The sequence below is a fragment of the Polistes canadensis genome, unplaced genomic scaffold, assembly GCF_001313835.1.
Source record: "Polistes canadensis isolate GaletaPanama2010 unplaced genomic scaffold, ASM131383v1 scaffold_190, whole genome shotgun sequence".
NCBI classification, from domain to species: domain Eukaryota; kingdom Metazoa; phylum Arthropoda; class Insecta; order Hymenoptera; family Vespidae; genus Polistes; species Polistes canadensis.
Genome location: NW_014569737.1, coordinates 176,828 through 191,337, shown reverse-complemented (window position 1 = coordinate 191,337; position 14,510 = coordinate 176,828). Strand labels below are relative to the sequence as shown.

Here is a 14,510-nt window from a genome sequence, read left to right as displayed (position 1 = left end):
TCTTTCAGTAAGCAAGGATAAGCTGTACGGGAATTCGTAGCGTGGGTGTCTCATACCATTTATGTATACATCTATATCTATGTATATGTGTATATCACTACGTAAATGCATATTCTATAGATAAAGGGGGTTGAGTACGAGAGAGAGAGAGAAAGAGAGAGAGGAAGAAGTCGAGCGATTTTGCTTTTTGCTTTCTCGCTCATTCGTCGGAGTATTCCAGTTCGTTCCTTTCCTCTACTACCCTCTTTCCATCACCAACCCCCCTTTTCAATTCTCTTCCAATGCAAAAGGACACGCGTACACACTCACACCCACCCACACACACACACATACATTTACATATTGTGTTAGACGTAAATTCGTGAAAATATTCACCGAGCATGTCCTGTTTACCCCACTACCATTTACTATTACTAATACTAATACTAATACTAACACTACTATATATTACTCTTCCACTCTCACACCCTTTACCCTCAGCCTCGTTTCGAGTAGGAGACCTCGCCGATGGTATTTCGGCTTAATTAGTTTTTCGTCGGCGGATAATCCGTGGCGCACGATTTGTCACCCGACAGCCATCTCTCTCTCTCTCTCTCTCTCTCTTTCTCTTTCTTTCTCTCTTTCTTTCTCACTCTCTCTCTTTGAAAGAGCGAAGTTTACGCTCGCGGAATTAAGCCGCGGACTCGCAGTTACGAATAAAAGCTGTTCCCATACTGTTATACTTCTTCTGTTATACCGAACGATATACTCAAGGGTTGAAGTAGAAGTAGAAGTAGAGTAGAAGAAGAAGAAGAAGAAGTAGGCTTTGGACGAAGGCGAGATTAAGGCGATATTTAAAGGAGCGAAAGCCAAGTTGAACTTCCGGTTAGTACCGGCCACGTATTTGTAAGGGTTTTGCTTTCTAACATTTACATTTAACTTCCTCTACTCATTCGTAAATCTTATTGGAAAGGCCTAAGCCAAAATAGGATTCCTTTTATCCTTGAATATATAATTCCTTACTCGTGACAAACTACCAACCCGAATGATTGCCAAGAATTCTTTCTCGAATCGAGAATATGTTTCTCTAAGTTTTCTCTCTCAGGGAAAAGTTTTGATCTTTATTGCTGGACTGATGGTTGGTTAGGTATTAAATGGATTTTGTACATGTGATCTGTGATTAATTCGAGTAAATTATTTTCTATAGGATATACGATCGTAGGAATTGATAATTATTGTTATTGTTGTTGTTGTTGTTGTTGTTGTTGTTGATACGTTTGTTAATTTGTATAACAATTAATGATGTTTATTTGAACGTATAAATGTATATGTGTATTTATATTCGTATTGTTAAAATATAATTTATAATTATTATAGATTATATTATATATATATATTTTGATTTATATTTAATTTAATAATTTAATAACGATTATATATATTGAATGAGTTATTAATAATATTATTATATTAGAATTGAGAGATATGTATACGTTATGAATTGTTGTAATTAATTAATCTTTATCGTTTGAAAAATAAAATATACTAATTTATCGACTCGTTAGAGTATTACACGTTGACTTTAATTAATTGATACAAATTAATGAAAATAAAATTGACTAGACAAAGCAAAAGATATATAATATATACTTCGTTTTGAAAATTATTCCTCTATAAGATTCCAAATATGTACAAAATAGTAATTGAAAAAGTAAAACGAAATTACTCTTCGATCGATCTAATATAAATCGCTACGTATAAAAAATCTGTAATCGTTTATTATTCAAGAGAAAAAGAAACACGAAATAGAAAATGAATGTAGAAATAATAAAATGGATAGTTTAATTTTAAGAGTGGTGATAATTAGAAGTAGACGAGAGGTGTGATAAGAGCAAGCCAAAAATGTGAGATAATTATATATGATATAATGATAAGACATTGTAAAAAACTTTGTAAGTTGTGCAATAAAAACCTGATTATATATATACATTATAAAACTGTTAATTAGAATTAATTAAACTAGTTGAATATATGGTCTCGTTAACGATTGGTTAGTCGATTGATAAAGTAATGACTGCGTTATGTATATTTGTATATAATGTATCTACGTACGATCGATATCAGTAACGAATCTACTTTAACAGTCCGCGTGGTTAGTAGGAAAATTGATAATGAGCTTGCACCATTACCGGGGCTTGCATCAATTATCGAAGCTTACCGAGGTACATTGAGTCCAATATACGACGTTAAATCGATTTTCAAAATCGACTGGGGAAATTATCAGAATTAAGCTAAACTTTCACCATGGTGAAAACCTACCATCCTTTAGGTTTCCTACTCTTCCCCCCCCCTCACACTCACCCTTCTTATTCCCCTACTGCCCCTTCATCTTCTTCTTCATCTTCTTCTTCTTCTCCTTGTTCCTCTTGCTCGTCTTTCATCTTCGTTCCTCCGATCCGTGTTATAAGAGGAACCCTTAAAGCGATTATAAGGTAAGGCTGTTAAGACGAATAATATAGAGAAAGAAAGATAGAGAAAGATAGGACGAGTTAGTAGTACTTTAGAGAAATAATTAAAAAAATAATGGGTAAGCCGAAACTCCCCTATCTTGTTGGTGGGGCTTGCTTCGAAATGAAGAAGATACTTACGAAATTACGATTCATCGGGAATAGATAAAATATATTGTTTTATGTTATGGATTTATTTCTTTTTTTTTTTCTTTTTTTTTTTTAACGAATCGTTTGCAATATCATTTCGAGTAACGAGAGAGAGAGAGAGAGAGAGAGAGATAATGAAAATATCGATATTGAAATAGTAGAACTTTATGAAGTAGACAATAAATGCACAAAAGAAGAAATAAAAAATAGACAGGAGAATGTATTATATATATTAGAAATTGTATATAAACAAAAAAACCAAACTGCGAATGAATGAACGTAAAATCAAATCAATTTTTAGTCACTAGGAATTGTTCGTATTAAAACTTGTGAATTCGTTAAACAATCAAATGTTTTTTATTGTCGAAGATGATAATCGCGTATCGTTCGAAATATGTTGGAATATCATAACTATGAATAAATAGATTTACATATTATATCTGTATATGGGTACAAATGTGTACACGAATCATATTATATGCGAACATATTCATAATATTGTAGCACACACATATATTGTTTTTTTTTTTTCTTTTATTATATTTATAATACAGGTTGCATTAATATTGAGAGGAACGTAGAATTTTTTTTATTTTGTTTCACGTTTTATTTTTTTTCACCACACTACTATATGTATGTACATACATAAAGAAACATTTCTATGTGTATATATATATATATATATATATATATATATATATGTACTTACATTATGTTACAAGAGTCTAAAAGTTTAGAAAGGAATCGCTCTCGAAACGAAACGTCGACGAAATTAAGACCTCTCGGAGTGTTCGGGTTCGTAAAACTTTTTCCTTCCCTTTAAAAAGCTCGCTTTTCTTCCACATCTCTCTCTCTCTCTCTCTCTCACTCTCTCTCTCTCTCTCTTTTTCCCTGTCTCTCGGTTTTTTTCTTTTCTTTTTTTTTATACAACGTTACTCTCTCACAACTTTTCGTTGATTTCTCGTACGTATTAAATACTTCTAACGAAGTTATAAGAAGTATCTAATTATCTCGAGTAAATATTTTTCAAAAATAATCTACGCGATGTGTTACGATTAAATCGATCATTTTGTTCGAAATAGAATTATCATTTTAAGGACGTAATATTTTTTGGTTAATTAAAATAATTGCAATATTTTTGTTTTTTATTTTTCCATACGAACAAACAAAATGTCAAGAACACACACACACACACACGCTCATATACGATATTTCTAAACAATTATAATTGATCGTCTCCCGATAAATTATCTTTTATATTTTTCTTTTTCTCTATCGAATAATAATAATAATAATAATAAAATAATAAAATAAAATAAAATTGTGTACAACGAGCAATAAATCTATTTGAAAACTTTTTGTCTAAAGAAAAAAAAAAAAAAAAGAAAAACAATACTAATAAACGAATGTAACTATGTAAATATATTCGAAATATAAATTTTATAACGAAAGCATATTTCTAGAGAATCTCCCAAAAAAAACAAAATTCACGATTTTTCTAAGCATACGTAAAAGTAAAATCACGTGACACACGTTTGCGAGGAGCACAGAAGTTCGTTAAAAAACTTTCTTTCCGAAAAAGTACGGTGGAGGAGGAGGAGGAGGAGGAGGAAGAGGAGCTTTTGCCGAGCTTGAGAAGAAGAAACTCTGACCGGAAAGGGAAAAGTTCTTGGACGATTTCTTCGGAAATACTTTTGGCTCTTATTTTCGCGTCGCGTTCTCTTCTCTTCGAAACAAATTTAACGAGCGTGCGAATGAAAAATCGGTGCGACGAACTGAACTTTTACGAAATCTGACCTCTGACCCCCGCCCCCGCTCCCCTTCTCATTCTCTCCTACTCTCTTTCTATCTTTATTTATCTTTATCATCTCTGTTCCCAAAAGTATTCCAAAGTTTCAAGATAAGAGAAAAGTAACGAGAGTAAAAGTAGTGAAAGCTAGCCTAGCTACCTTTACATTGTTTTTCGAATTATATGAATCTTTTTCTATATAAAATTGTTTCTTCTTATTCAATTCGCGCTGCGTGTTATTATGTTCGATTCAATAAAATTGTGATAGATCGAACAAAAAAAAAAGATATAACAATTAAATAATAATAATAATAATAATAATAATAATAAACCGTTAACGTGTGTTGACAACGTGAAATATAATTGGACGAAACATATTGAATAAAAGAACAAAAGATAAATCTTTCCGAACTATATATAATTTGATTGTTCATATAACAAGAATAAAAAGCAACAAGAAGGATCGAGATCAAATGAGTCTATCATCGTGTTCAGTATCGGAATGTATTTTTGCACCGTTAATCGAGGTACTTTGCTCTTCCCTAAGGATTCCCGAAGGACAAGAAGGTCTGTGCCTCCTTCTGGGAGGTGTAGGAGTATTCTCGGATTTATCATTCATGATGGAATCGTCGAGACTGTATCGACGCATTGGTTCATTAGGTTTATCCCTAATCATTTTCTTATCGTAATCCTTATTAACACAACTATTATTATCATCATCATCATCATCATCATCGTCATAAATCAATTCTTTTTCTTCCCATGCGCAAAATGATACTTTCCTTTGATTTTTCGGTGAATTCTTTTTAAGAATATCACCCAATGAAACTGGACGTAATTCGTTCCTTCTGTCAGGATGTTTATCAATTGGAATAATTTTTGGTTCGATTTGTTCGTTACCACCAGCTGGTGACAAGGATCTATCATCAGGATGTTGTTCACTCTTAGAAATATCCTGTTGATCGTTTTGTTCTTTTTCCAACATATCGGACAAAGCTACTTCCAATTCGGTTAAACTTGGTGTCATCGAACTAAAATTACTACCCTCGGCGGCAATCGCTGCTTCTTCTTTTAAAACCTTCAATAAAATTGAATGTTCGTTATCAACAATCTCAGCTTTGATCTTATTCTCTGGACTAGGTGGCGGTGTCTGAATTTTCTTCATTTTAAGATCCTTTTCGTCGTCCACATCGAAGAACGACGTATTTCTATCAGGTAACATCTCACGTGACAACAATTCCTTCGATATCGTCCTGATTATCTTATTTGTCTCACGTAGACGTAATTCCTTCGTTTCGCAGGAAACATTAACTGGATCGTTGGGTTCACTCTCGTTCGATAAACTCCTACCAAAGATCATCCTATTTGAATTAGATCGATCGAAATCATCCTCTTCCTCCTTCCCCTCCTCCCTCTTATTCTCTTCCTTCTTCTTCTCGGTTCCTCCACCGATGTTATCTGTAAAATAGAAAGGTCATGTTCTAACTGGTCACGTATTAATAAACTACTCCTTGTTTCTTCTTATTAATTATTACAATTCAATTCGAAGGATTACCTTCGTTTCATTCGTTACTCCTATTTCAAATAAATATTCTTTCTTTCGAAGTGGGGAAGGGGTTGAGGAAAGAATAATTTCATTGAAAAAAATATACCTGAATAAAATGAATTGATCCGATTAGAACAAATAGCTTCTTTGCATAATGGCGGCTTATCTGGTTTCGATAATTCTTTCGTTTCCTCTTGTATACATCTAGAAATAAAAAATGAAAGATTAAACAATGTATAAATTATATTCATAAAATTTAATTGAAATGTGCTTTTTTTTTTACAAACCTGTTGTCCTGTTCCTTAAGAATACAATTCAACTTGGAATCGTAAACGAACTCGGTTGGTTTCCCAAAGGACACTGGCTTTTCCACTGCGTGAGTATTTTCACGTGTCTGATGAAAATCCACTACGTCACGATCTGCTATAACTGAATCCTGAATCAATTGAATTGAATTTATTATTTTATATGTAATTATGTTTCTCTAATGGGGAACACGTTAGTCTAATTTTATAGAACTATTATTTGAATTTGATTAAAATGTATATATATATATATATATATAAATCATGTTTTATATTATTGTACAATATAATTATATTTTCAAACATATAATCTATCATGTGATTATAGATATTATCTCATAAATGGTTAATTGAAATCATTTGTTTAATAGAAGAAATTCAAATTGTATTAAATACGGTATAAAATTTTATATAAAAGCTTTAAATGAATTTAATAAAACTATAATTAAACCGATAATATTAATCCTATAATTATTTGAGAAAAATTAATTTATATTACGAGATATATAATATAACTATTTATATTATTTATATATAAATTGAAACAATTAATTATATATTGAATAAATCCAAATGGATTGATAATACGGGAAAATGTCATGAAAAGTAAAATATCGATTTGAAAAGTCAGACTTTATTCTATTCCTTCGTGTTATATACCTCATGGGGCCTTTGATGGTGGTTCAATTCGCAATTACCGATGTTACCAATGTCCCAATCCCCCAATTTACTTGGATCGTACTTCAAGAATTCAGTCTTGCCATTGGAATCAGTGCAAGGAAGCTTTCCTTCTAGTATTTCATATTCCGATAGATTTTCGGTACTACCATGACGTGGAATGTAGTCCTCCAATCGGATACTCGTTTTCTGTGTCCAATCAAAACGAAAATTCTAATATATGGTTCTTAAATAAATTATTTTTCTTTTTTTTTAAATAAATAAGTACATATACGACCTTCCTATTACATATCGTTCAATATTCCTAATTCATAATTTTGAACAGAAAAAAAGGATTACGGCCATGCTTCGATCATTCGTGGCTTAAATTAAAAAGGTTAAATTAGATTTTTCGGTGGGAAGAACTCTCTACTTGGTAGTTTTAAATCGATAGATTTGAAAGGTAGAGATGCTATCGGAATGAATTCCGATAATTGGGTGGAAAAGAGCATTTCTACTGACGCGTGGAATAAAGATGAAGAATAAAGAGAAATGAAAGAAGGAAAATGAAATATAAAAAAAAAACAAAAGAAAAAAAAAGAAGTAACAAATAAAAATAAAAATAAAAACAAAAAGAAAAGAAAGGGGTAAAGGAAATTGAAGAGTAAGAACGAGATAAGGATATATATGAAAAATATACGACAAATATATTATATCTTTCTCTCTCTTTCTATATATACGTATACCATGAAGAATGTGATAGAAAAAGATAGATAGAGAGAGAGAGAGAGAGAGAAAAAAAAAAAGAATAAATAAAATATAAAAAAAAAAAAGACAAAAATAAAAAGAGAAGCCGGAGAAGAAAAGAAATATAAACCTGAGAGAAAGGTAGAAGGAAGGATTCAACCGGTAGAGATCCTGTACTGCTTCTGACGGGTCTCCTCGATCTTATTTTCTCGTTTTCCCCTTGTTCATCGTTGTTCCTTTTGGTCGCGTATCTACCTAAGTCCAACTCGTCGTAATTTGGAAGACTAACGGTGCTGTAGTTCTTTGGTCTGACATTAATTTCTAATAAATTTCCATCGTTTCTAATAGAATCCTCGATTTGTCGTTTAATTAGAAATTCTTTGGACCTCCTTCTACGTGTATCAACAACGACGTCCTTTTGATTAGGCGTAGAAGAGAAATCCTTGATCGTACGCTCGTTACAGAATCTCTCGTATTCCTCCTCGGTATCGTTAATTTTTTTATTCTGATTAGAATTTTTGTGAATCTTCTTATCGTAGTTCTGGGATAACCTTTTGCCGGAAACCACCTCGCTCGATATTATTCTTCCGGTACCGTTAACCTGTCGAAGAGAAAATCGATAGTTGCGGTCTTTAACGAGCACTTTGGATTTATCGATCACGGAAGAAGTTACTTTTGGCCATACTGATTGGCCAATTATTAGCCACAGGACAAGCGCACTGGGTTCTATGTCTTTCTATCTCTCTCTCCCCCTCTCTCTTTTGGTTCTTCCCTAAACGATCCCATTTACGAGTAACCAAAATTGCCACTTATAATACCTCGGTAATACTCGCCTTGTGCTCGTATATCTCCTTCGTCCTTTTACCCTCCGGCATTACACCCTTTGAATATTCCTTCAGCCTAGAATCTCTCGTTCCATCCGTTTGATTTCGGTAGATGCAACCATCATCTTCTGACTCCTCCTCCTTCTTCTTCTTCTTCTTCTTCTTCATCATACCAACATCACCACCACCAACACCACCACCACCACCACCACCACCACCACCATCATCATCATCACTGTCAACCCCACCAACGACATCCTCCATCGTCGCATAATCGTCCAGCAACGTTCGTGGTGAGTTGTTACTCACTACCGATGAATATAACGGTTCCTCACTTGAATCAACGTGCCGCAAATTGCACATCGTTTTATCTGCAATCTCGTCCGGTTTTGGTGGCAATGGTCTACCTCTGTTTCTCTTCTTTCGTCTGGGTGGTGGCACCGGTGTTACGTCTTTCAAATTATTCGATCCTAAATCACATTTATATATTCATTTTAACAATATTATTATTTAATCGTTCATTAAAAACGAACATATTTTTCTTCATATATATGAATATAACCAATGGATTTTTAATCGATTTAACAATCAGTTTAACATTATGTACGAATTTAAATGAATTTACTTAAAGGATCATAAAAGTTGTATTATCCTATCAATACAAATTTCTACATATTATATACTCTTTTATACAGATTATAATTTTTACTCTCTAAAAAAATCGTTCGGTTAATGAACGTTTTTCAATTACAAATATGACCAATGGAATTGAATCGATTTAAATCAATTTACATAGGAATTTTCAAATAAATTTACTTGGAGGATCATCAAAATTGTATGGAAAACACATTTCTGTATCCTTCTATTCAAATTATAATTCCTAACCAAAAAAATGTAAATAATTTATTGTACGCGTGGGTTGTGTGCTTATGAAAAATTAAAGATAAAAAACAAGCATAAAGAGAGAAAAAAACTAAATAGAGAAACAAATTCTTACTTATAGACGTGGGAGTGGTCGTAGGTGGATAGAGATTCGTGTCGATGGTCAAGTTGGTGAGAACCGAGTTTGCTCTTGGTGTACTGGGTACTTCCAAGTTGACGTCCACCCAATCGCTTGGTTGAAAGGGTCTGTCGACAGAGTCGATGCTTCTACCTCTAGTGAGGACATCTCTGGGTGGTGAACCAGCGTATCCAATCTCAGAGCTTCCGATGAAAAATAAAAAGAAAAATTCTCACCCGATGCGCTACTGTCAAAATCACACGGTACATTATTTTTCCTCCCCCGCCCCTCCCTCCCCCCTCCCCCCATTGTTTTACTTACTCTCAAACATTTTTCCAATAATTAAAGAACGTTTCTTTTATATATTTAAAAAAAAATGATCAAAAAAAAGATCTATACGTATGTATATATGTCTGCATGTATGCTCATATGTGTGTAGAAATTTAAAGCAATTTCGTTCGAAGTTTGTCTTAAAAAAAAATATGATTGCAATTAAATGTTGAATAAAAAGAAAAAATACATGATCGGCTAAAAAAAATTCCTAATTCTATAACGATCGATAATACTTACGTATACTTGACGTAGACATTTATCACATCTAATTTTATTCTAATAATAGTAAAGATGATGATTAGAACGAAATTATTCTCAATACAACACGCAGTCAAGATAAATCTACGTGATCGGTAAATCATTTGATTCTAATTGTTAATAGGATGATTAGACAAATATTATGATTGAGAACACACATGGTTGTTGGTTGATCGAGAAGATTTCTCTGCAGATAAATATACGTATATACCTATATATATATAATATATAATATATATATATATAATTTGTGGTAGATTGATTGAAAAACTCATCGTCGGTAACGTGAGTTCTCCTGATTCATGGTTCAGCGTGATTAGTGGGAGGACGTCAATGCGAGCAACGCATATAACGGCCGCCGACGCATGCACTTTATTTATGCACTGCGTTAAGCTCTCTGCCTCATATAATCCAACAACGACGCTACCGTAATTTATGTCCCAACGTGCGCGTATAATCGACGCGAGAACGTCACTCTCATTGTTCCATACTGAATCGGATATAAATTGAAAGCCGAATTATCCGATTAATCCTGGTCCTCAAGCGAATTTCAAGATAAGATCGAAAATGAGAGAGTGAGAGAGAGAGAGAGAGAGAGAGGGACGGGGGGAAATAGGAGAATAGGAGAGAGGTAATGCAAGAGAAAGAAAGAGAGAGAGAGAGAGAGAGAGAGAGAATCCTTGAGAACCGATGTCTTTGACGTGCAAATTTACGTTGAAATTCATATCTGAGTTTACTTTTGATTAAAAAAATTCTATTATTAAATAATTTAATTGAAAATATATATATATATTCTCAAATTGGTTAAATTAGATTAAATTAGATTGGTTTTTTTTTAATTTTTTTTTGACATAAATGTTTAATGTTTTTTTGGATATATATATATATATATAATATTTTGTTATAATTTTAATTATTCTTATTTATGTTACAATTTTTTTATTGTATTTAAAATAAAACAGTATGCGAATTATCTATATATTATATTATATAATATTACTTAAACTATTCTAATAATAAAGAGAGAGTAATACTAATAATATATTAGGTTGTTTGGAAAGTTATCTCGTCAATTACCGACACCCAACTTTATTCCAAACTTTCAAATCATTTTACATTCTAACAACAAAAATTTCAGATGTAATTTAGAATCTTCTAGTATTTCGATCGATCAAGTATCAATAATGGAAGATTAAAGTTAGTATTTTCATAAAAATTTTGCTTTTTCATTACCGCAAGTGTAATAATGCAGTGCAAGGGAGAACAAAACTATGTAACGTTTACGGAGAAAATATGTCGAGTGAACGCCATTGTCAAAATTGCTTTTCCAGAAATTTCATTTTGATTATTATTATTATTATATTTAAATATATATATATATATACAATATAAAAATATATTACATAAAAATATGAATTTTTTTCCATTTAAATATAATTCTCCTTGCGAGTGTGAAAAAAAAATGTTATCAAATGAAAAAAAAAATATTTTAATTTACGCATATATGTATATATATCTTTGAGATAAAACTGATTCTCTGGAATATACAATGTAAACAAAACAAAACGATTTAGAGAGAAGATGTCAAGATATGTCATTTCTAACGAACGAACACGAAGAAACGCGATCGACTGAAAAATGCATTGCATATATTAATAATAAAATGTCCAGAGTATGATTCATCCATGCATACAAATGAATGAAAATCATTTCTACTAACATCCATACATACGAATAGACACACGTACATAGTAAACATATAAATATATACAAACAAAATACATCATATATCTTCTAACTCATATCTCAAAATGTAACTACGTATTCGTTATCCTTAAAACGGGATATTACTTGGTATAGTATTCTCCTATAAGATTTCTCTGTTAGAAGTTCATTCCCTCTCAAAGTTTTCCTAAGCGAACACATAGCACAATTTGCATTCCTTGTTTATATATAACCGAATAATTAACACGGAAGCGGTTTGACGAACGAGCAAGTAAGTAAGCAACCAACCAACCAGTATACTATATATATATACATACATATACACAGACACGAATATATATATATTTAAATAAATATATACATATATATATGTATATATGTATGCATGTATAAATATTTGTCCCTTGAGAGATCGAGAGTGGGCCTAATGCGAAAATAAATGGCACTATCTCCACCGTTAATTACAAGTTGACGATAACGTTGCGAACGCGCGCCCGCGCGAATGCATCTACTATCTACATAGATACACGTATATATATTATATATACATATATATGTATACACCACGTATATATATTATATATATACATATATACGAAGTAAACGCGTTTGCGGGAACATTTAACGCTAGGATATCACGTCTAAATCCTGCTACCAAATTCCTCTTCGATCTTTTATCATTGGATTATTCTCGATTATCTCCGACACCTATATGTACATCTACCACTTCGTCTAAATAAACGATTGAAATTTAACTCCTAACAATGTACACATCTATATATAATTGTATATACAATAAAAATACATATACAAATACGTACAACATATAGATGCAAATATACATGCACATGTAGAGTCTATCGTTATCGTTATGGTTATTTTATTATTATCTTTTATTTTATTATTATTATTATTATTATTATTATTCGAGAATGGTATATAACGAGAAGCATTTCTCCAAAACGTTTACAACCGTCTACCATTTCCGTATGGTTTTAATCTCACATATGTCGCATTGTATATTCCTACCTCTCTCTCTCTCTCTCTCTCTTACTATCTTACTATCTATCTATCTATCTCTATCTCTCTCACTTCATTCGTTCTATATATACATGTATATATATACATATATATGTATACGTATATATATTTCACGTTTACACATAGGTATAGTTTATGCTTTAAATTACGATGCGATGCGGTGGCGTATATATTTACAGATACCGAACGTATATTATAAAAGGAACACGTGTTCTACCGTAACGAGACACCTAAGGAATGTCGATGTAATAAGCGTATATATGCGAAAGAAATAGAAAGAGAACAGAAGAGTGAGAGAGAAGGAGAGAGGAAGATGATACGTTTCATGATAATTATCTCGTTTTATTATTGTCTTTTTTGCAATAAGAGATATGTCAGTTATGAAATTGTTTTTTTTTTTTTTTGAAACGATCAGGGTTTATATTCGATTCACATAATCATCGTTCCGAATTACCCTATTGTTTTAAAAAGATCGAATTACGTGAATCATTTATTGAAAATATTGCAGGATCGAGTTATATCGTTTAACATTTCTTCGATATCGAATTGCACCTATTGTAATTTAGATATGTATGTATGTGAGTTCGTATATACGTGTGTTTCAGAATGGAAATGTGAATATAAAATATATAGCGGTAAATATTATTTAGAAAAGTAATCTCGATTGGGACGTAAACGGTTAATAATAATTATTGTCTCTTTTTAATTACATACACACAGGAAATTCATGGGAAATTTTACAACGACAATGTAAAAGTTAAAACGTAAACGTCATACCAACGATTAAGTTCAATTGTAAGGATAGAGTATAAGACCTTCGTGAATGATGCCAAGTTTGTTATGCCAGTCTATTATGCCGTTTCTTTGTGAAAGTATGAAGTTGTTCTAGTGACCTCTTTAAAATAAGATCAGGAAGATATTTGTAGTTAGACGATAGAGTATAATAAATTTTTCTCACGAGCAATTAAATATGCATCAAGATAATCCTTGAGAATGAAAATAAGAAATATTATGTCGAAGTTAAATATCTCACACGTTCATACAATTTATTTTAAATAATTATTATAGTAATATTTAATTTTTTTCCATTTTATTTTCTCAATATTTTGTTCATTGTTTAAAAAATTTCTATGTAATATATTGTATATATATGTATTTAAAAATAGAAATTTTTAAATATTATTATTATAAAATTACATTTACACACCGTGTCAAATTTATTTTTATTATACACACACACAATCTAGATTTATCTAATTTTACTTACTATACATTATATATAATAATTCATTTTTCATATGAAAATATATCTAATATTAAAATCTTACCAAATATACTGAATTTTATATTCAAAGTAACTCTTGTTATATTACGAAATATTGTAGTGTTCCATATAAAGCTTATCGTTCCATATTAGGTAAAACTAGTCTATAACATAAAATTTGCCTCTAAAAACATCTTATGTTAATTATTTAAAGATCAAATGAAAAATAAATCCCAAACGTAAAACCTTGAATATACAATTACCAAAAATAAAATATCAACCTACAACATYGACTTATAAAGACATACAAAAATATTAAAAAGGGAAGAGAAAATTCTTCTTTCTTTCTAAAATTTCTTTTCTATATATAAAAAAAAGAAAATCA

At 31.3% G+C, this 14,510-nt stretch overlaps 1 protein-coding gene across 4 annotated transcripts in view; it reads right to left on the bottom strand.

The window, feature by feature from the left end:
* Nucleotides 1-3,972: 3,972 nt before the first annotated feature.
* Nucleotides 3,973-14,510, bottom strand: part of LOC106789563 — a 20,338-nt gene continuing 9,800 nt past the window's right edge. For all 4 annotated transcript variants that reach the window (XM_014753886.1, XM_014753887.1, XM_014753889.1 and 1 more), the window contains exons 4-10: nt 9,502-9,707; nt 8,514-8,974; nt 7,811-8,281; nt 6,937-7,143; nt 6,259-6,407; nt 6,078-6,175; nt 3,973-5,883 (exon numbers count right to left, since the gene is read on the bottom strand). In XM_014753886.1, the coding sequence (XP_014609372.1) occupies nt 4,895-5,883; nt 6,078-6,175; nt 6,259-6,407; nt 6,937-7,143; nt 7,811-8,281; nt 8,514-8,974; nt 9,502-9,707 (2,581 nt within the window). In that variant the 3' untranslated portion in view covers nt 3,973-4,894. The remainder of the gene's footprint in view (nt 5,884-6,077; nt 6,176-6,258; nt 6,408-6,936; nt 7,144-7,810; nt 8,282-8,513; nt 8,975-9,501; nt 9,708-14,510) is intronic.